The following is a 25,261-nucleotide window of genomic DNA, read 5'->3' as shown; positions in this document are numbered from 1 at the left end:
AGTGGCTTGACAGAATCTAAAGTGAGGGAGAAGTGCTGTACCTAATCCAAACTCCTGCAGAACATAGGCCTTGAAATGCTGCCTGGCAGTGTCTGCGTTGAGCAAGGTTTACACTGCAGCTGTGAAGCAGAGTGTCAGCACAATATCCAGAACCTGATGCTGGAGACCTTTGTTGCATGGCTACAAATCAGGAAAATCATGTCACGTGGGAGGTGCAGTCCTGGGGGCTCCCCACAGTTCTGGCTGTGCTGGTGACACCTCTGGTTTGGTGAGAAAGGCTGAGATTTGACCCTTGCCCCTGCATCTCAGTTAGAAGGAAATGTGCTTATCTCAGGGAGGAAGGAAGGAAGTTTGGGGCATTTTGGTAAGTTCCCTGACCTGAGCAAAGGAGAGCCAGGCTATCTGGATGAGTTTTGTTGTGCCCCTTAATTACACACATCATAATTATGGCATAGAAATCTACAGCAAATTCAGTCAATATTTTAATTTGCATCTGAAAGTGTTTCTGTCAGAGTGAGAGGCAGAAATCATTATAGCTATGTTTTCCAAATATTAAAAAATTAATCAAATTATTAGCTGGACCAAAAAACCCTATAAACCTTTTTTTTTTTTTTTTTTTGAGTATTTGAGGATTTTTGTGTTGGCTAAGAATTTTACTGACAGAAACAAATCTTTTAAAAATTATTCAGTTCATTATGTGAAGGGATGAGTAAATGTCTTATTCTGAAAGAGCATGGTAAGTACAATGTGTGTGAAGAAGAGAAGGGAAGGACTCAATGCATCTGAAGACAAGGTTTTTCTTTTGTGAATTCACATCTATATCTTGCTACAGCTGTGTTTGCCAGTGCTATTTACCTTCTTGTTTACTACCTGGCACTTGAACAAAGTCCACATTTGTATTCTTATGGACCAGCTTTCACTGTTCTGGCTAAACTTCTTCCCATTATTTTTCAGTGAGTGATATGAATATGTGTACTGGCAATACACAACATCTGTGAACTTCTGAACCATCTGTAAGCCCTCTCTGGTCTCAGGTGCCAGAGATGAAAAATACTAGGTCATGAGGGAGCCCACCTTCCTGTGAGTGCAGGGAGTAATTCCAAGTCTTTTGCTAACACTCTTAGTGTTGAGTAAACTGGAGTCACTGTGCATGATTTAGGAATAGAGGTACAGTTAAATAGCCATACCCATACCTGTGCTCTCTTTCAGACAAATGTATATCTAATCTTCTATAGTAGTATATTAGGGTTCAGAAAAGGATCTCTCAAAATTTCTTCTTGTTGATCTTTGCCTCTTCCTCTTCCAATATTGATTATTTTTTCTTTTTAAAAGATTAAACTTATCACTCTCTTTATCACTTTATATGATGAAACTTATCACTCTCTCTTTAGCATGCATTTTAACCAATATATATCAGGTGCAGTTAAAATACTGATGTGACCTGTGTGACCACTCTATATGAGCAATTACCCTTAAATCATTGTGACTACCCAACAGAATGAGGATAAAAACATGGATAAACTTTTGCAGAGTCACAAGTTGTTTGATTGGTTTCATTAGAATGAGAATTAGCTTTCAATGTAAATTGTTCTTTTGCTTGCAAAGAAAACTGCTGATGATTAAAATAAGAGGCGACAAAACTTTTTTTCCATTAAGTGGTTCACTAAATTGGCACGTCTGTATGGTTTGTTTTAATGCATCTACTCAACTTAAATTGCTGAATTATCTTTCAGGATAAGACTCCCAGGTTCTCTAAATTTTTCACATGTATACTGTGACAAGACTTTCCAAAGAATCTATTTAATGGAACAGAGGATTTATCTCAGTCTCTAAAATTACCTTTAAAAAGGTGTTCTTGTGTTAAGCAGGGCCATGCACCCTGAGACAGATATGTCCACCCTATTTGGATTAAGCATTTCCTTTTGATTGCAGCACAGTCCTGCAGGTATTTTGTGGTCAGTGTACCTATTGGGCTGCCTGTCTGTCAGAGTGCCTTCTCATTTACTTTCTATGGACAGTGGTACCTCCTAACTCCAGGTTTTACTGCATTGCCTTGGTTTCCTCTGTGTGAGGAGATCTGGACCATCCACTGTGGTCACTCCAATGATCCTGTATTTCCAGTGTTCTTCCCCTAGAAATAAAGCTGTCTGCCTTCTTATGAACAACATAGTTGCTTCAGTCCTGCTTGCTGGGGACAATGTAGGCTTGCTTCTCTGAAGCGACCATGAATGAGCTCCAGTGACATCCTGTTCAGTTGGAATGCATCTGGCCTAGGTGTATGTTTACACTGAACTGTGGTGTACTTTGGATTATCAGAAATGCAGCTTTTAAAGTATCAAAACATGGCAATGAAGTCTGCATTTAGATTTTTCATTTCTCTCAGATTCCTCAGATTTTAAACAATGGCTTGACCAGGGTCCTTTTTGTTATAGTTACATGAAAGTGACTTTTACGGCCAATGGACCTTGGTCCAAACCACCTTCATGAGCTCCTTACCTTGCAGGAAGATTCTACACTGCTTTGTGGCACCATAGGCAACACTTTTCAGGTCAGCACTGACACCTCTAAAGACACTGGCTACTCCCTTCCATCATGTCTCTGTACATACAGAATGTGGCCCCAAAAAGGCCCTTTGGTCTCATCATTGTCAGCGCTATTTGCATGGGAAGAACTTAACAGCATGGTTTTATATGAACCAAATCTGAAATCTTCCTTTGTGATCCACAGGAAGGGGGTGAATTCAGCTATTTACCTTAGGAGCTCATGAGCACCAAAGGTAATCTATAGAAATGAGGTGAATAGTAATTCTTAATTCCATGTAAGCAATTACTTTGCATTACTCCACTGAAGTTATATTTGGATGAACTTGGCCCTGGAGTTTTATGGTCCTCTAATATGATAGTCTTTAGAAGACTTTTTCTTTATTCTTTGTGTGTCATTAAGAAGATCCATCTCTAGGATAACAAAAAAAACCCCAACCAAACAACAAACCAGCAAAAAACCCTCAATTTTTTTTTTAGTATGCTTGAAAATATTTTTCAGCAAGAAAAACTATTTCTTTCAGCATTTCTCCTGTCCTTCAGTTTCACTTATGTAGTAAAAAGTAAAAATAATCAACCAAATCCACCTCTTCCTGAATATCTGGTATCAGAATCAGTAGGGAGATTGGTTTGCAATCTCAGGTTTGCAAGGTCAGTGAGTTAAAATGTCTATTGAATCCTTGGTTTGTAGCAAAACAGTAGGAAGATTGCAATTTTATTTTCTTTTAGCTGGAGAAACTGGAAGAAGAGAAGGTATTGTATAGTGAAAAGTCAATATGAGAGTGAAGTTATGCCTTTAACCATAAGGGACTATAAATCTCAATTTTGATTTTTAATTATGTTGATGTATTGCTACTTTTAAAAGACATTTATGAGATTTAGAATTAGATGTCAAGAAGACATGGTTGCTGTCTGAATAAGTAAAATTTATGTGACAATTTAAAAGCTTCTTTAATTTATGTGACAATTTGAAAGACAGGGGAAAAGACTAAGGGAAAAAAACCCTCTCTAAAACAATAAAACCACTTCTTTTTTTTTTTTTTTTTTGTGCACCCTAAGGCTAATTTTGATCTTTGGCTATTAGAAAAAAGTGGGATCATCTCTTTAACAGTCAAACACAGAAAGCATCATTTTCACATCATAATTGCCTGTTTGTCTAGGAACCATTCTGATTTTTAATGTTAATTACAGAAACATTAGAGAAGAGTCCAGCACAGATAGATGACTTCACAGCAAAATGTCACCTTCATCATCCTCAAATTATGGTTATCTTGCTTGCTGTCTGAAAGATGGCATTTCTGGCTTTCTTCTCACTTCTTATCCAGAGTGAACGTTTCTATATTTTGATTTCCCATGTGGATCTTTAAATGCTATGACACTGCAGTAAACAAATAGTATGGAAGAAGTTTGAAAGTCCAGCTTTTCTAATTGATTTAGTTTGATTAATTTGGTTTTAAATAGACCCTCTCAAACATTTATTGCTTACATGGAGGCATGTGGCTTTAACACAGTTAATCATGAGCAAACTGTGTAGGGGCATGGAACTGCTGAGACTCTCTTAGCTTAGATAATAGCTCCCTGCTGTTGCCACTACAATATCATAAAATACCATTCAAATCCTGAAAAGCTCAAAAGAAGCAATAAACAGCTCTAGCAAAACTTTAGGTTGAATGGTAGGAAGTATAACAGAAGACCATATTATGCACAATAGGCAAATAAATAAGTTTTTGTTGCGTTCTGCTGCCCTATTCTAATTTGCTGTTCTGCATTTCCTGGGAAAAAGGTATCTTACCATGGTAACAGCAGGAAGAATGAAACTTAGTTGTATGATGTAACTTAAAGAGAGTGTTTGACTTCATTTGAGCAAAAGAGGTGTGTTCAACAAAAGACTGTTTTTGATATAGTTTCTGCTGTTAATGAAACATACAGAAAGAGGCTTCACTCATTGTAAGTTTCTCTGTGTTCAAAGTTGCTTAATTTTTTGGTTGCTTTGTATTATTCATTGTCTCAGTGCTAATTTCTTATAATTATTCACATTATCTCAGATTGGTCATATACTACAATTTCTATTCTGCCACTGACAGACTAAAATCACAGTGCTCCCATGTAGCCACTCAAATGCTTTTTGCTCTGACAGAACATTCTGTAAAAAAGAACCCACCATTATTAATTTTTGTTTCTGAGTGCTCTGTTGAAAGAATTAGGGGGTACTAATTAACTGCTTCACACTTTCTTAGCTGTCAGGCTAGACACTGAGCTTAGCACTCAGTGAAGAATTTGCAGTGTACAAACCTCCAAAAGCCAAATATTTCATTTGAATGCCTGTGACATTCCACAAAGCTGTTGGATTTTACAAGCAGCTGGTCTTTTCCTAATAGTTAATAATATGGTAATGTGAGTTTTTGTCTTTGTGAGACCTCTTAGGCCAGTTGTGGAAAGATGCCAGTCGTATACAAGATGGGACTGGACAGCACTTTCCTCACGCAAAACTGTTTAAAAAAGGAAAGGCTTTTAATGCTAGAATTTTTTTTTTCTCATTGAAAGGTAAAGCAAACAAGTCAGTCAGACTTTGAAAAGAAATGTGTTACAAAGGGCCAGTCACAGTTGAGCAGGAGGGTTTGCCTAGGACTTATATATCTGACATGAGGAGTAGCTGGCCATCTATGATGAAGCAAATAACTCAAACACTCAACATATCTCCCTTAAGCTTTTCACTGAAAAATTGGTCTGTGTGCTTTGCTCCTGGCTGATGTGTGTGTGTGCAGGTGGCAGCTCCAACATACTGAAAGATCGACAGAAATCATAACTGCTCATTAGCAGCTGGACAAGTTATACTAATTAATAAGATTTCAGTTTTGTCATAGTTTTTCTGCTATGTAGAAGTGCATAAGTTTTATGTGAGGAGGAACAACTGAGTTTTCATGGACAGTGACTAGGAGGAAGGAAAAGAAGGCATAGGAAATCCATGATCCTTACGTATATTACAGTATCAGTCAGATATATATATACAGGGAGCCACTGCAGCACTGTGTTTGGGTGGTAAAGAGTCTGCATGATAACATGGCAATTCTTCTGTGGGCCCAGGCTCTGCAGCTGAAAGGTAGAACAAGACATGACCTGAAAGTGAAGCCAAAATAGTTGAGAAAGGGAATAAAGAATTGTAATGTTTGACAGTAAGTTTGGGCCATTGAAATTAAGGTGTGGACCTCAGTGAGGCTGAGGTGGAGCAGGGACCCATGAACTTTGCAGGGCTTAGAGGAAGAGGAAAAAAGCATTTTGATTTAATGGTCTAATCAAACAAGAAGTAATGCTAGTGGGAATTACTTTATGTAGTTGTTTGGGTACACAATTTCTGCTTTGCTCTGAGTAGTACTAAAAACACATTTCCCAGTTTTTGGTTAAGTGTATGGGTCCACATACATCTGCCAGACACTGTCCATCTACCAGACTCCAAGACAATCTCTTTTTTTCTTTCAATGTAATTTTAAAAATACATTATGAAGCATCAATTAAAACAGCAACTATTATTCAGATATTCTATTTTATAAGAAAATTTCTTGATAATCAACATTGCTCTGTTTGTATACTCTTGATTCTTCTTTCTGATGACTATTATTCTGTGGAAAATATAAGGGCCTGAAGGGAGAGCAGAGGAAGGGTTTGAAGTCTTTAGTCTAATAGCCAGGGTGATGAGGTAAAAGCTTGGTTAGCTTAGCTCACACTGAACATTTGACCAAAAAAATTGTCTCATCCTCTGCCCAGACTGCTGGGGAGCTGCTGCCAGAGGAGGAGAGAGGACTTTGAGACAGAAGTGGAAGGAGAAGTGTTTGTATAGATATCAATAAAATGTAGAGGCAGTAGGAGTAGTGGAAAAGATGAATGGAAACTCTTCCCTGCAGCTACAAAGGGACACTGAATGAAGGTGAAGTACAGCGTGAAATACAGAGCATGAGCAGGATCTACTGAGCTATGGATTGAATTAGGTAAAAGCAAGTTACCTAAATTACCTAAAAAGGTTATAAGCTAGACTCTGATACAATCAGCCCCCAGACATCCAAAAAAAGAAAAAAAAGAAGTTAACTCCACCCAAAGCTGCAGGTAACAAGAATATGAACTTGTCAGTCCCAAGCCAAGCCAGACAGCCAAGTTAGCAGCATTCCTTGCTAACCCTGAATATCTTGCACTCATAATTACTTACAGCTTGTTCTTTCAAACAAAAGCAAGACATGTTAAAAAGATAAAGACATGGAAGGCTATGATTCCTCATAAAATAAAACGATCTTACCCTGTAAGGTGGTACAGAAAGAAATATTTCTTTCCTTCTTTTTTTTCCTAGCTTGCCATCAGGAGCAGATGTTTTAGAACATAGTTCTGCTGGTGATGGGGATCTTTCAGTCTGCCCTAAACTGTAAATGTCTCTCCCTTTAGAGTTAATTATCATCAGAGTGTTTTGTCCTTTTGTGTTAAAAGCACTGGAAATCATTCCTCAGCTGCAGCAAAAATTTCTCAGATAGCGATGGTCATATAGTAAAGAACAGAAGTTCATGTTAAATTGAATGTAGTTGATGGAAAAATAGATTAATGCAGATGGGAGAAATTAGCCAGTGAAGTTAAAAAAAAAGGTCACAGTCCGTAGTCTGGCAAATCATATGGCTTTTTAAAACCTGCCGTACATAAGGAACTCAAGTGATTTACTATCTGAAATATAGCAAAAGCTGATAAATGAATCACCAAAATGCTTACAGACAGTGAAAAAGCAAGCAATTCTCTGCTTGATAGGGGCTAATGGGGCTGCAGGGATAACCTGCAATAATTGTGCTAATGGACCAGCAGCAGTCAGAGACCACACAGAGCTCTGCCCACAGCAGGTCAGAGCTACATCAAGGACAGCACCATGAGCTGAAGCCAGGGCTGTCAAAACTGGGTAGGTTCAGAAATAATGCACTTGTGTTTGTTTTCTTTTAAATTTATTTTTCTTCACATATTTTTATATTATTTCTTTTGGACAGGGTGAAATATAAACCAGATTGGCAGTTGCTGCCACCCAGTTTTAAAAAGTGGAGCAGAAGCTACTGAGTCAGTTCTGTGTGAACTGTCATCATTCAGAAGCAGCTGTGAAAGGCTGAAGGCTTTGCTCACACTTTCAGAGCTACTGTCTTTTTGGTACTAGTCAGTGAGGACAGCAAACACAATCCATCTGCCATTTGCTCCCTGGTATCCTTGAGCAGCGTTTCTGAAAGGACTCCCTTGCCTGAGGTGGAACTCTGGTAGTGGGGGAGTATGAAAGCATCTCCCTCAGATGGCCACACTGGCAATTACACTGAACTCATGTGCCTGGCAGGGCTTTGCACTTGATTTTTGAGGAGGAAGCACTATGCTTTTGAGGAATTTACTGTAAGAAGTCTAATCCTGGGTAGGGTAAGTAAATATTCTGCGGTGACTTTTACTCCCACTCTCGTGGTTTTACGCAATTTATTTTCTCTGCTGCCAAGAAAATAAATAGGTAGAAGCAGTTTCAAATACTCTTTTGTTTCTAATCTTCCTAGAAGTGATAGGAACAACTCTACCTTTTCAACTGTGTCAATGACATGTGACCTGCAATCCTCTTTAGGAGTCTATTGACTGCTGGTTCAGCATGTAAACCTCTTACAGTGAAGAGAATGAACCTAAATTTAGTGAATCTGTCTGCTAAAAGGAAGAATAAACCCAGAATGACAAGGAATACCCTTCTGTTTTCTCTGATGTGTGTAAGCTAAATTGTATAAGCTAAAAGAGAAGGGCTATGCTGTAATATTATCTAAATATGTGGGGTTTTGTTGCATCCATTGACGGTATATATCCTCTTTTCCAGTCTGCTCTGTGTGCTGTATGTTGGGCCTCCCAGTGCTTTCCAGTGGAGGCCAATGAAAAAGAAATGCTCTACAAAGTGGTGCAATGGAATCTGTGCATTTTAGATATTGTTTTTGGGTCTCATCTACTTGGCATATTGTAGTATGTGCCTAAAAATAAGCCAAATCAGAACTGCAAGAAGTAGTGACATTTCAGAGTAAAAAACATTGAACATCAGTGTTCAAAAAACTATTGTTTTTAACCATAAATAAAATGACAATAAACACTCCTTACAAACCTGTTCCTAGTTAAATGGAAGTATTGAAGAGGATTACATAACCAGAAATATTCCAGCTTTGACCGAAGACAGAAGACAGACTTGTCCTTGGCAGAAGAGAATGATAGATTGTCATAAGGGTTTTTATGTATGGGAATTGTACTAATCAAAGTTTTGAATCTATTTTTCTGTGGACAAAAGTTGATTCAACTACACTGATGTTGTTAGACCTATCATGCTTTCCTTCAGCTGGAAATCTGATGTTTGTGAGGCAGAACACACAAGAACTCTACATCAAAAGCAGTTAACAAATGTACCAATCTATTTACAATTTGGAGTACAACTGGTCATTTAGTTTTCTTGATATGCCACTCCAAAAATGTTTTAGACTCAAGCAGATAAGTTGGAGAGCAGAAAATTCTGTCTCTTCATACTTTCTAAACTCTGCATGAAACTGAGAAGATTTAGGTCATATGTATAATACTTTGAGATCATCTAAAGTAAGTATCGATACTGGCTTCCTTATAAGTAATGGAATTTGTTTACTGGGATGCAAAGTTAATTATCTGGATCCTACCTGTGCTTCATCTGTATTTCTTCAGGAATAAGGTCTTCAGGGTGTCACATTTAATCTCCATTAACAATAAAGGTATGCGGCAAGCAGCCGCATACTTTGTCCTAATTTAGCTACAGTATTTGGTTATTGACCAAAATAAATTAATATATAAACAGGAATAATACTTCAGAGCTGAGACTGTAGCCATACCTCTTGTGATGAGTAAAAAATGTTGATGGAGTCCATCTTTTCTAATCAACGCCCTTTTAAAAATTTGTCTGCGTGCTTTTGTCTTAAGTTAAAATCTTTTACCTCTGCCATGTGTCATGTTGTTTTTTCTGTTCAGCCCACACATTTTCCTAATGCTACTGCAGGTGATAAGTACTGTGGCTTCAGTTTTTCCACTATTCTAATTAATTTTCATGTTCCACAATCTTAAAATAGTACAAAGTGGTACTTTTTCTCTGTGACAATCCACTATGGACCTCTACTTCTCATAAACATTTTTTGTTTGTTTGTTTCTAAAACATTTCTTTTCACTTATAATCTACTTTTAAATGCCATGACTCAAATGGATTACATTATTTGCACTCTAAACTGTCATTTTTGTGTAGTGGAACAACCATTCTTCTATGTTGTTTCTGGAGGTGCAGAAGGGCTACTTCTACATTAACTTTTAATAACAATGTCTGATTATGGACACTTTAGTATCTTTTTTGTTTGTTTGCTTGTTTGCTGTTTATTGTTTTGTTTTGTTACTTTATTTATTGCTCTGCTGCCAGGAGTATCTGCTTACTGGGCTCCTTTGCATTTCCATTTTGTCAGAATACCCTTCAATTTTCCTGCTGTATCACACTCCGTGGATAATTTCTTTTTGCAAAGTGCCTGTACAGATGGTACTAAAAAGAGAGTTGTTGATGCAGCGACTGTTGACAACGATAGCTGCAGTTGTTTTATTGAAAAAATATATGCAAGAATTGTGTTTGTGAACACTTTTTCTTATGTTTTAAGCTTTTCTTATTTGGAGGCACCGTTGGTCCAAGAGCACTAAACCTGTTTGATCCGTTTGTGTTGATAATCAAATAGCTGGGTAACCGTCTGGTTCAACACATGGCAAATGACAAGAACTGCTTTTTAAACGTTGAAATTGTGGTATCAGTTCATTCTTTTAAGAATGCTAATGAGTGTTTTTGATTGAAAAACTAATAGATTATTCAGGCACTGTATCTGCTTGAGGAATCAAAACACCTATAAAATTTTGTCTCTCTTTACCTGTCTGTGTTAGCTGTGCTCCACTGTTGGTACAGAAGCTGCTAACATAAGGCAGCTAAGTCATCACAGGCTTTCCCCTTCTCTGCAGATAATCCCCTGATGAAGAATTTCCTTTTTAAATCAGGGGCACTGGCACTTTCCCTTTTCTATTTCCTTTTTTCTTTGGGAGCAGAATGAAGTTTTATTTATGTAACCTCATTTCTGTGTGGCCAGAGATTTTCATGTGTACGTGAAGAGTTATTGTCCTATCTATTTTTTTGATGGTCGGTATGCAGGAGTTTAGCTTTGGGTTGGAACTAATTTTTAAATCATACATAACAAATATTATGGCATATCTCATGAAGAATATGCTATTTAAGGAACAACATGGAAGGAAGTCATCTCTGTGAGACTATGGAGTAACCAAAGTTACTTATTCTGTATAGGGTCGAAGGGAATGTGGTCTCTGAGAGGCAAGAGTCTGACATCTCTGTGACAGGGAGGGGAAAAAGTGTATTAAGAAATATGATAGACAGCTAAACTGTGTTGCTGGAACAAAGCCATCTGCTGTGTAGGAAGAGGAATTTCCTTCTGAATCCTGATCCTGGTTTTTGGTTTTTCAGTGCACAGCAGTATGTTATGACCTGGAGAATGATTAGAGTTTAAATCATGAAGAGGAGAATCTAAAATGTCTTTTTTTAAATTTTTTTTTTTTTTAAATTTGGTCAGTTACCCCACTTTAGGGAGGACTTGCTGAATATAATTTGCATGCTACCCTGCATGAGACAAATTTTCAGAGTTCCTTTGGAATGTGTTATTTATAATCCTCGGTGTTTGGGTTGATTTGTTTGGTGGTCGTTTTTCTTCCCCCCCTTCTTTTTATCTTGAGAATTTCAGTTGAATGTTTTTATGGACTCCGATCCTGTGTTTTAAATTTGTCTCCCCTTGGTCGGCAATGAATCAAAAATCTGTGTTTTAAAGCTGCTTTTTAATACAGATTAGAAGCTCCTTCTCTGACATTGTAGCCTTGAGTGTCTGGATCACTAAGGCCTTTTAAGGCAGAAAAAAATATCTGGTAGCAAACTAGAACCCAAGGCTATGGAATGAGTTTCCCAGGGCATTTAAACAGTGTATGTTAATATGTAACAGTGATCTAAGTGAAGGGATATTGCAGGGAAAAGCACCATCTTTGTGAGATAAAACTGCATTTATTCTTGGATGATTTCACTATTATCCAAATATAAGAGGAAATATTATATTGATATGACCTGCTTTTTTATTCTGTTTAGTTTTGCAATTTGTTCCTCTGGGATTTTCAATGTTTTAAAAGTTTTTGGCTCTGATATAACTCAAGGTGGAATGCAAATGACCAGTTATGTAGAATTGCTCTATTTTGCAATTTACTTGTTAGGAAGTTATAAGGAAGTTGTGTTTGGAAAGACTTGGTGATAGACTTCTTTTGTATACTTGATCAACACTGAATAATTTTTTTGATGAAAGTTCTTCTGTATGAAAAAGATCAAATCTCAGTGCAATAAAATGTACATTAAAAAGTACTTTTTTATAACACTGTAATATAGACATTATTTGTATAAGGCTTGTATAAAAAAAAGTGAAAAAGTCTTTTTGTTACTTCAGAGTTAATTCCCCAGGTTCCTTATGTAGACAACATGAGAGATGTGGAGGATGAAAATGATCTGAAGAGATCTCTCTCTTGCCAGTGTCTGTAACGAACCTAAACCAGACTTTCAGATGGCAAAGCTTATATGAATAACCTCAGTGTCTTCTGCTCAGCCAGAACCTGAAAAGAAATTCTTAGTACCTCAGTTGTAATTAAAATAATTTAAAAAAGTAAATAAAATGGACTTCCAAATGAAAGAAAAAACAACATTATTTTATCAACCTAATAGTGTTATTTCAAAACATGACAGCTATATCTCCTACTAGAAAGTATTTATCTACAAATTTTACTGCTGTTTCTTCTTTGCTCATTCTGCTCTAGCTTTGAAGCAAATTTTAGCATTATTGCCGAGTCCAGTCAACTGAGATCATCATTGACATAAAGGCTATATAAATTGTTGTATAAATTGTAAATATCTATTTAACAGATATGAGTATGCTTGAATTGCCATGTTTCATTTTAATGGGACCAATGGACAAAATACTAGTCCCAGCAAGCTTACAATATTTTGGATCCATCATGTTGCCTTTTTGAAACTTAGCTTAATTTGATGACAACTTGATATTTTTTAAACTGTGCAGTGGCCTGCCTCTGTAACACCTCTCTAGGCACAGAAATCAGCCACATTTTCTCACGTTGTTAACAAGCACTTTTTTTGGTAGATGTCTGGCTTTTTTTTTTTTTAACTCTAAGGCATGGAGACACTTTTTTTTAGTGACAAAGTCTTTTTTTAATCTAAACGATATGGTTATGAATAATCTTATATCCAAATTCTTGTAATGAAACATATGGAACAACAATTTTCAAAGAAATGCTTAAAAAAGGAAAAAAAATAGATTTTTCATTACTTGATCTCTATGTATAGCTAACTAATTAATTTTTTAAGTCCTCAAAATGGGTGGCATAAGGATAATGAAAGGCCAGAAGAATCAATGCATGTAATGGCTTGTCTGTACATCACTTGGACTAAGGAAAATTTTATCAAAATAATCCTGCCTCACTGCTGTGTATGAAGGTGTTCCTTCATACGGGAAGTGCCCAGTAATCTTGTTTTAATATATTGTATTTCCTTTTCTTGCATAATTCTTGGATTCAGCTGCTCTCTAAGCAAATCTTCATGCTTTAACATATGTTCCCCCAAATCTTTGAGATTGCAATATTCTATAACTTCAATGCTTGACAAATAACAGCCTTCTCTAGACATGGTTATATCATCTAGTTGTATCTCAGACCTACTCTTCTGTTCATATTTCCATCATCCACACATCTTTAAAAGAGTCTGATATAAAGATATAAAGTTAAAGAACTAAGTTGTGACCACTTTCTCAATGGCTGAGACTTTTGAAATTCCCTTATGGACTAGAAAAATGGTGTGATCCCCCTTTATTTGTCATAAATTCAGTTAGCAGCAGAGCTGGTTAAGTGAAAAGCTCATTGTGAATGTCAAGGAAAAATGCTGCCATTCAAAAGCCAAACCTGCAGAATATACTAAAGTGTCACAAGTGCAGTCATGCTTTAAATGTTCTTGGTAAATTTGCAGACTCATTTTTCAGTATAACCTGCAGATTTGCAGATAATATCTCTTAACAGGTTATCAGTGTAATCCATAGGGAAACTGGGGGTTTGGGATTTGGACCACTACCCATACTGACTCTTTCAAATTTGCAGCTTGCTGGCAGTTGCTGACAGCTAAACTCTTTTGGCAGCATCTGCTCCTGAAATTTATTTTCTCCTTCAGACTGTCTGCAGTTTTCCATGTGGTCTCCTGTAGCTTTCCAATTTTCTTTTCTGAAGCAGAAAATTTAGAGGAGGAAACAGAAGATATGCTTTTCAGTGCAATTTCTCACTCCATCAAATGGTAGGTTTTTGGACCTGCTGTATCACTGTGGTCCTGCTGGATGCTCAAGAAATCAGGGTTGATCTGTGTCCCCATCCCCACCCATCCCTGCTCCCTTGTTGGGTGCTGTGGGACAGGTCCTGGTTGGGAATACTGTGGCTCTGCCAGACCCATGGCCACTCCCTGCTCCTGGTTCCCTCCCACAGGGTAGAAGCACCGCATGATACCCTGACACAGGAGCAGAAAATGTGTGAGAACAGCCCCGATGAGGCAGTCAGAAATACTTCATGGCAGCTTAAGGGTTAAGTCCTTTCTTTTATCTTCACCTACTATAGTGAAGTCCTGGTCTCTTTACAACCCTCCAATGTCTTTTTGACAGAGACAGGCAGAGACTTGACGTAAACAAGTTACCAAATTGTGGAGATACCAAATTTTTAATTTTTTTTTCAGAGAAGCACAATAACCCTACAAAGCCCAATTTGACTTTAAAACAAGAATCAGAGGAAGCACTCTATCTTCCAGGCTATTTTTGAAACTAAAATTGCCCTTGCAGAACATGTTCACTTTCCAAATCCAGCAGAAATTAATGAAGCAAGCACATTGTGTGGCCCTATCTAAGGAACCATTTCCATAAAGGATAAGATTAGCACACATTTCTTAAACATGTTCCTTAATTGCCTGGGGTCTTGGCATGGCAAATGCTCCTCAATTTGGAATAATGGAATCATTTAGAATAAAAAAGACCTTTGAGATTATCAAGCCCAACTGTTTTCCCAGCACTACCAAGTGTACCACTAAACCCTGGCCCTAAGTGCCACATCTACATATCTTTTAAATACCTGTTACCTGCTGGTTACTCAGCACTTCTCTCAGCAGTCAGTTCCAATGCATGACAACCCTTTCTGTGAAAAAAATATTTCCAAACAGCCAATCTGAACTATCCCTGAAACAACTGGAGGCCATTCCCTCATGTCCTCCCATTTTCTGTGAGAGGAGACTGACACCCACCTCACTACAAACTCCCTTCAGGCAGGGAGAGATAAGGTCGTCCCTGACCTTTCCTTCTCCTTTTCTCCAGACTAAACAGCCCTAGTTCTCTCAGCTGCTCTTCATAAGACTTGTGCTCCAGACCCTTCACCATCTTATTTACTGTTTGGACACACTCCAGCACCTCAGTGTCTTTCAAAATGAGACCTGCCAGTTGGCTGTACCTCTCACAGTGTCGTGCTGTCAGGTATTGCCAGCCCTTCAGGATCCCTCTCTGGGGATTCCTCTGCAGGATCCTGTACAGTCCTGTCTAATAGAAAATTAGAAAAGTCGAATAGAAAATGAGTCTGTATTAAATAATGCTTTCATTGCTCATTTTTTCTGACATCTTAATGGTGCACAGGTTTAAAGGTTCTGAAGTTTGTTTGCTGATTTGGTGAAGCTACATAAAGCAGTCATCCGGAAATACTGGAAATTGTTTAGAGATGTGAGCTCTGGAGTCTTTGATCCTTCCCCTGACTCTATCAGCTGGCCATACTTGATTTGTGATGGGTAGTCATAACAATTCCCCCATGGTGTGCTACCACTGAGGAGAAATCATCAGGGAGGGTTGTGCTTCTGTGTGAGCACATGTATATGATAAAGCTGTCAGATGTATGCAGACAGCTGCTGAGTGCACAGTAAAGGTTTAAGAGCTGAATGCTCTGACATTGGTCAGCAGGGTTTATACCATGAAACTGTTCCCCAAAACGCAGACTTTATCAGAAACTCACAAATCTGGTGGAAGAATGGGCTTTAAGTGCAGTCAAAAGCTAGTCCGGGGCTTTCTTTATTTGTGGTTTGTTTGTTTGTTTGTTTGTTTTTTCTTAACCTCTGTTTTTCAATTTATTTCTGCATTATGCTTGTTTACAGTTAAGATAAGAGTAATTAGTTCAGTACATATGATTTGTATAAATGTTTTCTATTTAGGGAAAATTAAGCTTCTGAAGTTAGACTTCATTCTAAAAGAATGTAGTAATGATAAATTTAATTCATGCTGTTTTGACTAGTCTCCATGACTAATTGTCTCTCATACTTTTACTCTGGACTTCTTTTCTAGGAAACTTTGCTTAGTTGTTGTATTTGTTGTAAACTCTTGGCTTAGTCGTATTATTGAGCTTTTGTTTGAGAGGCAACTTCATGCTTACAACTTTATTTACTAGTTCAGAACTTGATTACTAATTCAGGGAAGCATGCTGACTCTTTTTTCCCCTAAAGGAATTCTCTTTTTAATTTTTTATATAGTGAAATTTTTATGAGTTATTGTAAGAACTGTTGAAGTTCTTGCAAAATATGTATGCTCCTTATTCACCTGTTCTTCAATTCTGACCAAATCTTTCCCATGGAAGTGAGAATTATTGCTTTCTGTTTTCACAGAAATAGCTCCCCAACTGATAGTTGTGTGGATGGCATTACATATGGGACATGAAGCATTATATTAGTTGGTATTTAAAATGTGTCCCTTTTATTATAACAAATGAAAGCAATACATTGTGTACCATGATTAATCTTTTCAATACAAGGCTAAATAATAGGTTCCAGACAGGTCTAGTGATTATTTCAAGTGTTTGCAGCCTAACTAGGGTGATTATGGTCTTTCACTGTCTCAGGCTCTTGTAAGATGTTTATTTATTTTGGTGTCCTTTGCTGTAGTGCATTTGGGATTGAAGTGTTGCTTATGGATGAACATCAGGGCCCACCACAAAGTCTTCCTTTTCCTTTTGTTTAAAGTCGCAGGTGTAGACACCATTAGGAAATGCCTGAAAATGTGGTCAGAGTGCAGGTCTGGTGCTTGATGGCAGGAAGGTAATTCCTGCTCTCACTGTACCTCTCCAGAGGGCCAGTTTGACCAACACAAGCTATTCTATGATTCTCATATTTGATGTAGAAAATGCTAATGATTTTTGACTCTGAACCCTGAGAGAACTGTGAACACTAGTGGTGTCCAGCTTACCAGAACCTTGCCAGAACACAGTAGAAATCTAGAGTGGTCTTCTCATCCTGTGAACAGGCCTGCCCACAATGGGTTAATGAGCTGACATGGTGATTAGCCTCTTGGTAAGGTTGCTGAATTGCTCAGTAGAAGTGGATTGCACTCCATTCCAGCATGTGGATATAACCAGTTTCTAGTTATTTGATCAGGAAGAAACATTTGGAGTGCGGCCTGACCCCAGGTTTTGACACGTGTTACATTTTGATTTGTTTTGATTTGTTTCCTTTTTACACAGTGTCCCAGTTATCAGCTACTTGCAGGGTTGAGGAGGACCAAGAATGATGCTAAGATGGTTTTTGAGCACTGCAGACTTCTTCCTCTACCAGGGTGGGGTTTTGTACATTCCTAGGTTTTGGTTGCAGATCTCTTATCTTTGGATTAAGTGGATGATCAAATTGCACCTCCAGCATCTCTGCAGAAATATGAGGGGCACAGAGAGGTTTGCACTAGGCTCTCAATCCAAGGTTGGCTTTCATTTTTATAATCCATGCTATTTTTTTAATGATGTTTTTACAACTTTTCTTTCTGGAGCTTTCAGCCTTCAAGATTCTTTTATGCCCTAATTAGCTTTATTGTTTATATTACTCTCATTGTCTAATTAGAGTAATCATATCATGGGGGAGTTAAGGCTCTTCTGCTTTTTCTCTAATTATTTTTGTTTTGTCAAGCCTGGCTGTTTCCTGCTGCTTATTCTTGTCCATGTGTTTTTGTTCTCTGCAAATTGTTGTTGTCATGTACTAATTGTTTTTACTTTATCTGAAGACCTTTTCTGTTTTTACTGTCTTCGTCATTCTTGGCCATCTGTTCAGCTCCACAGTTCCACGTAAAAGTGACAGGACCTACACCAGCAAGTGGGGATAACAAAGTGTAAGAAGAAAGCGAAAGTGATATCTAAGTGAAGGTGATGTCTTTAATTAGCATTCTGGATTCTTCAGCTCAGGTTCTGTCACTTAAGCCACCTTCCCCCTGACCTTTATACTCCCATTCTTGTTGCCACTCCTGTGGTTGCTTTGCCCTTCAGCACTTTTTGTGAACTGGTTATAACAGAAATGGTGAAGAGCTGCTGAGGTGTGGATTGTCAGTGGATATACATGTGCCTGTGTAGCATAAAGCAGTGTTGGTGTCAAACCCTAACAAGCAGAAGAAAATGGTAGTTTTTATAGAAAGTGTCTGGTTACTAGTCTCAGAATTCACACATCCTAGGAAGACAAAAACAAAAGGAAGTGTAGAAAGATTAATAGTGTGGACAGGGTGAGGTAATATCAGAACAGCATATATTATATATCATTTGAAGACTTTTTTTCCAGTGGAACAAGTGACACTGTTGTGTCTAAAAGTCAAAACAACTAAAGGGTGTTTTCATGAGTCAAATTTCTGAATGCACACATTCAAGGTCCACCATCAGAATTGTTATAAAAATTGCCCCCTATAGATGCAGACTTTGAGCATAGTGGGATGCTGGGATTGGCCAGGAGTATGTTTGCAATATGTCAGCAATGAAAAATGTCAGCAATGTTTGGTGAGCACACCTTTAAAGTCCTGATAGTGGTCTTGCTATCCCTATGGGTTCCATTTTGTAAAAACTCAGGTAGCCTTTTATATTGAAAGCCATGATGAGATTAGAAGAGCACTTGCTTCAAAATACCACTTTTTCCACTTTCTCCTGTGTGAATGATATTCTCCTGCTTAAAAAAGGAAGAACTTTGGTAGCTACAGAGTATGCAATCATCTCTTTACAGACAAAGTGTCAGTGCAATGTAGCACCTGAGTTGTAATCTGCCCAACATTTGACCTGAGGTACTGGGTAATTGAATCTAACTCATTCACTTTCTTTAGCTGAGATTGAAAATATGTGGCTTACAGCAGAGTTTGAATCAGCATTGTGGCCACTCAAGGCTGAAATAACCACCTAGCACATCTTCTGACTGAAAACACTACTGAACAAACAAAGCAGTACCTGGAGGTTTTAAGTTTATGAAGTTCAGACACAGCTCTACAAATTGCAAGAAACTTCACTGTCTTCCATCTAGTTATAAAATAAAATACGTAAATCCTTCTTTTTTGAGCAGTCCTTATATTTAGAAGATAGAATAACCAGTCACTGTTGTGTATTTATTTAGAAGTCTATGACTTTATAATTTATTTCCCCTCACAGTCCAGCAATAGTGGGAGAAATTTTGGGTTTCCTCTAAATGGGTTTCCTCTGGGTGTATTGAGATCTGCATTTTGACTTTCTGGTGGTGGGACGCTACATTTTTGAATGGAATAAATCTGAGTCTACCTGAATAATGTTGATTTTGATAGGAAATGTCTCTGAAAGAGCCTGGTCATGGGAAGATGTTCTAAAATGGCTCAATTATTTAGTCTCTCCCAGGAGCCTCCCCAAAAGCCAAACCTCTGTGATTGTGATTGATGGTCTTCAGCTGCATCTTAAGTTTGGGGATTACACTTGAGAAAAAAAGCTCTTTCACAATGCTAAGATGGAATATGGCAAAAAGTCTCTTACACTCTGTTTAATTATCTGCAACACCAGGACAAAGACTTGACAGAAACCATTTGGAAGGGATTGTGCTGCAGAAACGAAGTACTTGTATTCAGATTTTTTTCCATAATACCGAGTACCAAGGTTACTGTAGACATTAGTGGATTTGTAGATGGTGATCCATGTCTCAAATAACATTTGTGGGAAATAAATTCTTCTAATATCTCATATTTTATGAGGTATGCTAGTGTAAACTTATATGGATGAGTCCCCTGTGAGTATAAGAAAGTAACTACCATGACCAGTTCAAACTTAATGAATGAAAACCTTAATTTAGGTGAACACCATTCTTAAAGAATATTTAACTAATTAGATGGACTTGTAGCAAAATATTCTGTAGATCTCTAGTGAATCATTTTACTGCAGACTTACTATTCTGTATTTTTTCTTTCTCCCTTCAAAGATACCACTTCAATTTTTCAAAATTATTCAGCTTGAGGTCAAAAAGCACTGTTTTTACAGAAAAGACACCATTACTGAAGGTTTCCTCAGAGGAAAATGGGTGAGTTACTTTCATTTTTCTCAAAATATTTTTTTTTCTAAGTTCTCTTCTGTTTGATTCCATGTGGTTCTTTCTTATATCCTAACACCAAACCTGCTGGGAAATAAAGTGAATAGCAGGGGCTGTAAGCAGAGAATTACTCTTGAGGACCTTGGCAGCAGAGAAGGGGCTGAAAAAGGAGAAGGGAAGGATGTAAGGTGTGAGGTCAGGGTGATTAGAGAACCCTAAATTTAGACAGCTGCAGGTTCTGTGCTCTTATTTCCTCCATGTGCTGCTACATAAAGGGCACTGAAAGGCACAGCAGATCTATAGGGAAGGTCCTGATGATGGAGTTTACACATCAAATCCTGAAGTACATCTGCCTGGTGTATCAGAGAGCTGGTGCTCTCAGGTGCACCTAAATGTCACGGGGCCTTTGCTCTTGCTGCCCAGTCTACCCAGCTGTGTCACCACGGGGAGTTTGGTCTGTACTGAACAAGTCTCTTTCTATGAAATTTTCCATGAAAATATCTCAGAGTGAATGTAAGGTTCTGCAAGGTTAGTTACATCTACTACCCGCTGAAGTAAAACGCTGTTTTGTTTTATTATGTTTACTGAAAATGTGTGACAGGTTGCAGTGTATGGCTCTTCATAATCCAGATTTTACTACAGATGATGATTCATGGGACAACAGCTCTGCAGAATTTGAGCAAAGGTTTCAACTGGAAAGTGAGATGGCAAGTTTCCCTAGATCTGCTTCTTCTGAGAAATATGAAATCTTGGACAACCTTCATGTCAAGTTCAATTTATCAAAGATGAGGTCTGAATTCAAACATTAATTTTTTTTTTAATTTCTGCATGTATTTGTTTTTATGCATAGATATCTAGAAAAGTATTTATTTATGTAAATTAATAAACTAGTACTACATATGTAGATGGTATCTTGACATTGATAGTTTGAAATTGACTCTTCATAATGATCAATAGCCCCTTGTTCTAACAAGAATCAATCACACGACATTCTAAATTTGTAATTAAATACCCCCTATATTGCTTTTAACATTCTTTGAAACCATTTTTAAAAGCCCTGTGGTTGATTCCACAGAATTTTTTTCTTTAGTGTTTTGTTGCTTCACTTTAATTAAAATATGTGTGTAAAAGTTCTGTAGTCATTACAGTAGCTTTTCACATATACACAAAGCAAAATATAACTGAACATTTTTCCATCTTGGACAACATTAGTATATTTCACTCTTTACCCCAAAGTAGCCTTTTACATCATTTAGGCATAGAGGAAATTGAATTCGTTAATATATTAAAAGATAGCAACATCATAAGAGCTTAACTTCAAGTTTTCTCAGGATATTTTTGCTGGGGATTTAACAAGCAAAACGTTTAATCTTGGATATTAATTCCCTCTGCCCCTTCCAGAGGTCCAATTATTTTTCTAGTTTGTTTTGGTATCTGTAAATAGCTCTGCAGGGTTTTTGTGGAGCCCAGCACTGCAGGTCCACATCTCCTTGTTGATCTGCCATGCCTGTCCAGGAGAATGTCAGTACATCTTTTCCCAATCTGTGTGTTGTCTTAGCTCATCACTTCACAATAGTTTTCTTCTCATTGTGCATACGGTATTGTGCTCTCCCCTCTGCTGCTGAACAAATGGAGCAGGAGAGTTCCAATGACTGCAATTAGTGCAATGTGAGCACATGCAAAGAAGTTTGGCAAGTGTTTTTCCTCACATTTGTGGTAGATTTCCCTGGTACTTGATGGAACAAAGGTATCTATTGGGAGTGTGAAATTCATTGTTTCCAGTGTAGGTTATAGGTTCCAGTATAGGTCACTGTTTCCATTATAGGTTTATAATCTGGGGAGGAGCACGTTTTTCTGGCAGAACTTTCCCTGAAATATTTTCACTGCTGCAGTGCAAGCTGTACATATGGGATCAGCTCCTTGGCTGTTGTAAATCATAACACTGCTGAGATGGCAAGTGAAGCTAAACTGCCCAGCACCATATGCAGATCAAAAATCATTTGGCTTAGAAGAGGGGGTGAAATTCTTCATAGATTTATACTCCATGAATTTCCAGCTGAAGTCAGATAGGATTGTACTGGAGGCATATATCAGCATAGGATTTGGCACAGGGCTTGTACTTGCATCGCTGTGCCAGATTAACACTGTAGGAAGAGACAGATTGCAAACTACGGGTGTGTCAAAAGCTGATCACGTCTCAATGTAAGCTGTTAAAAATGTTGCTTCCCTAATAAAAATTGCCATGAAAACAAACAGACGGGAGGAAAAGACCCTTCTAAATTCTTTATTTATTAAAACCATTTCCAAAACCTTGTGTTTTTTACATCTTGCCAGCTCTTTTGGATGAGTTTGTTATTTACAAACAAGTCGTTATTAATTTATAAATGATTAATTAGCATTTTATTTCACTTGTGTCTTAAAATTAAGAGTCTTTTAATAATAACTTTAATATTATAAATTATAAATTGGAAGTCCAAAGTGCAAACAAAAAATATAAAGTACATTAAAATTAAGCCAGTCTGGATAACACTTTATTAATTCATAACAAAATAAATTCTCAGAATTACAGAACAAAACTGTAATGCAAAGATGAGTAAAATTGAAAGGCAGGATAGAGGCTCTATGACTAGGATAGAGGCTCTATGACTAAACTGGCACTAAATATTTTCCACAAATCGCATTATACCAAACTAAGTTATCAGTGTTGAAGTGCTGATAATGGCCTGTGTCATCATTCCATTCTTTTCATGCCTGTTTTACTCTCTTCCCTCTGCCATCTTGCTTTTCAATAGAGCAGGGCTACTTGAAGAAGCTACAGAAGAAGCTACCTAACTGGCTTCCTTCTCCTTTTCCTCTACCTTCTCTAGATTTTCATGCTGTGCAAAGTTTGGGTTAAGTTGTTACCACTTGTATTAAATAGAGGACTGTAGCCTGTTTGTACCAGTTTGTAACAACATATTTTTATTAGCTGCTGATTTTTATTAGCTGCTGTTTAGAAAGTTCCAAAAAGGGGGGGAAACTTTGGAAAACATTGTTTTTGGAAAATGTGTTTCCAGTCATTTATGTTGCTTTTTGTCAATTAATTGACTTAGGGACTTACTTCCACTGTGGTTAAAAATTATTTCTAACATTCTTCAGACTATTCTGCTTTAATATTTTGTCCTTCAACATCTGTCAATGCAGCTTTTTATTGCACTCTTCATTTTTCAACTAATTATCCTGGTAACTTGAAATGTTTTCCTTCTTGCCTGTCATCAGGTTTAAATCAAGCCTTGCATTTGTCATTCTGTCCGAAAAACAAGGTTTGAATGTTTACTTTAAAAAAAAATAGTATAAGAATATTGATGCTTTCAAAATGAAAATATGTAACGAGGTCAAATCAACAGAAAGGCTTCTGTAAATTAAGGCATCAGTAGAACACATTGATGGGCAGGCAGAAAATTTTTAGTTGAGTTGTCTTTTAAGTAAGATTAAAAAATAGTAAATTGAAAATGCTAAATCTTAAGATTTCTTTCTCAAGACCATGAGAATGTCCACATTTTAGAATTATTCTTGCCTTATCTCAACATCTCAACATCCACATTTTAATTTAGAGTTATTCTTGCCTAACCCACTCAGTAGTAAGTTTGGACAGTTCAGAATATTTCATGGCATCTCATTTTCAGAACAGGGCATTCCTTCAATGGACACAGATGTGCCATGGAAAAAAAGATTTAGTTTTGTTAGTAGATTTATGCTCATGAGGTATATTTGGTTTTAAAATATACTGTTAAACCCAGAAGATTCTTAAATTTGTTCTTGTCTTCAAACTGCTTTTTCTAATACTTTTCAGGGTGTGTATTCTAAGTCCAGTTTGAGGAAGTCACTCATGACACTCAGTCTGTGCCACAAGCTGTATTTTCATCACAACCATGCCACCTCCCTGTGAGAGCAATGCTCCTTTGCCTCTCTGGGAGAGACACGAATGAGCTGAGGGCGATTTAAGTCTGCCAGGGGCCAGCAACAGTAGTGGACAAGTGGTTCCAGGATCCAGCACCAGCTCATTCTGCAGCTTTCTCTTAGATTTTCCAAGGGGCAAATCCTCCATCCTGTGCATTGAGATCATGCTGGGAGCAGAGATGGTGCAGGAGCCCCGGTAGTCACCAAGGCTTCCCAAGCCCATGCTTCGTGGTGTCTGTACTCTGATGTGATATACTATCACCCATAAGTGCTTACCATGGTGTTTATGAAATGTCAGAGCTGTTAAGAGAATAGAAATTATTGTTTTTAAACTAGCCAGATAGTAAATACATGTTTCCTTGTGTTTCAGATGTTGCCTAAAATTCCTGAAAGTTTCAGGCCTCTTTATCTTTGTAGTTGTCTGCTCTGTAAGTATTGAATTTTCAGTCTTCCCCTGTCCCCCATTTCTTTAGAATTAGTTCAAATGAGCTTTGGTATTTTCTCTTGCCACACAGAAAATGTCTCAAGGCAAAAATGACAATACTGTGCAGGGCTTCATGCCTAATCAGACTCCTATTTGTTGCTCTAGTCACCCCTCAGGACAATGTGGTTGGATAAGCAGTTGAGTTGGAGGAAGAGGCAGATTAAACCCAAATTCATAGGTCCCTTAAGAATGCTCATTGAATTTAGGATGGATCTTTTGACACCTGAGGAATGCTCATAGGGGAAGCTGCACTGGGGAGAATGCTGCAGCAATGGCAGAGCTTCACAATGTCAAAGGCAGAAAGTGATGGGGAGGTTGGCATCTCCTTTGGGTGGCCAAAGTGCTGCCCTCCCTTGAAAAAATCTTCAAAATTAGCAAAATCTTAGACTGAAAGTGTAGAGAAAAATTTCAAAAAAGTTGGAGTTTATTTCTTTTAGCGGCTGTGAGGAACTCAATTTTGAGTTGCAGGGCTTCTGTGCTGGGAAGAAAACAGATGATACTCTGAATTTCCTCAGGTATGGGTGTTGCTTTCCAGACAGATCCTGAAGATTACAAATGTCTTAAGAGACATTTTGAAAAAGTGCATAAAATATGTGACTTTGGTTGTAAATTAACAGAAGGAATATTAATTACCTTTGTTAAGTATCCCAGAGATGCTTTTCAACTGTGGTGGAATTATAACTAGAAATACTGTATGTGCAATTTGAAAGAGTCTTTTTAAAGTATTTGAGATAAGTTTAGCAGTTCTTTTACATTTTTTGTGTAATTAATGAATGTTTATTTTTTCATCCTTGC

The 25,261-nt window shown here is 37.5% G+C and overlaps 1 protein-coding gene across 2 annotated transcripts in view; it reads left to right on the top strand.

The window, feature by feature from the left end:
- The window catches only part of OCA2 (OCA2 melanosomal transmembrane protein), a 154,015-nt gene that overhangs the window by 1,938 nt on the left and 126,816 nt on the right, over positions 1 to 25,261 (top strand). Inside the window, exons 1-4 of one of the 2 annotated variants that reach the window (XM_086880634.1) lie at positions 7,860 to 7,958; positions 19,936 to 20,034; positions 20,645 to 20,833; positions 24,353 to 24,410. In XM_086880634.1, coding sequence (XP_086736760.1) covers positions 20,655 to 20,833; positions 24,353 to 24,410 — 237 coding nt within the window. In that variant the 5' untranslated portion in view covers positions 7,860 to 7,958; positions 19,936 to 20,034; positions 20,645 to 20,654. Of the gene's footprint in view, positions 1 to 7,859; positions 7,959 to 19,935; positions 20,035 to 20,644; positions 20,834 to 24,352; positions 24,411 to 25,261 lie in introns of those variants that run through there. The other variant, XM_023948651.2, reaches the window with a different exon arrangement.

Source organism: Cyanistes caeruleus, chromosome 3 (genome assembly GCF_971803275.1).
Source record: "Cyanistes caeruleus chromosome 3, bCyaCae1.hap1.1, whole genome shotgun sequence".
NCBI classification, from domain to species: domain Eukaryota; kingdom Metazoa; phylum Chordata; class Aves; order Passeriformes; family Paridae; genus Cyanistes; species Cyanistes caeruleus.
Note: the sequence above shows the minus strand (reverse complement) of the source record. Positions and strands in the feature narration are given on the sequence as shown.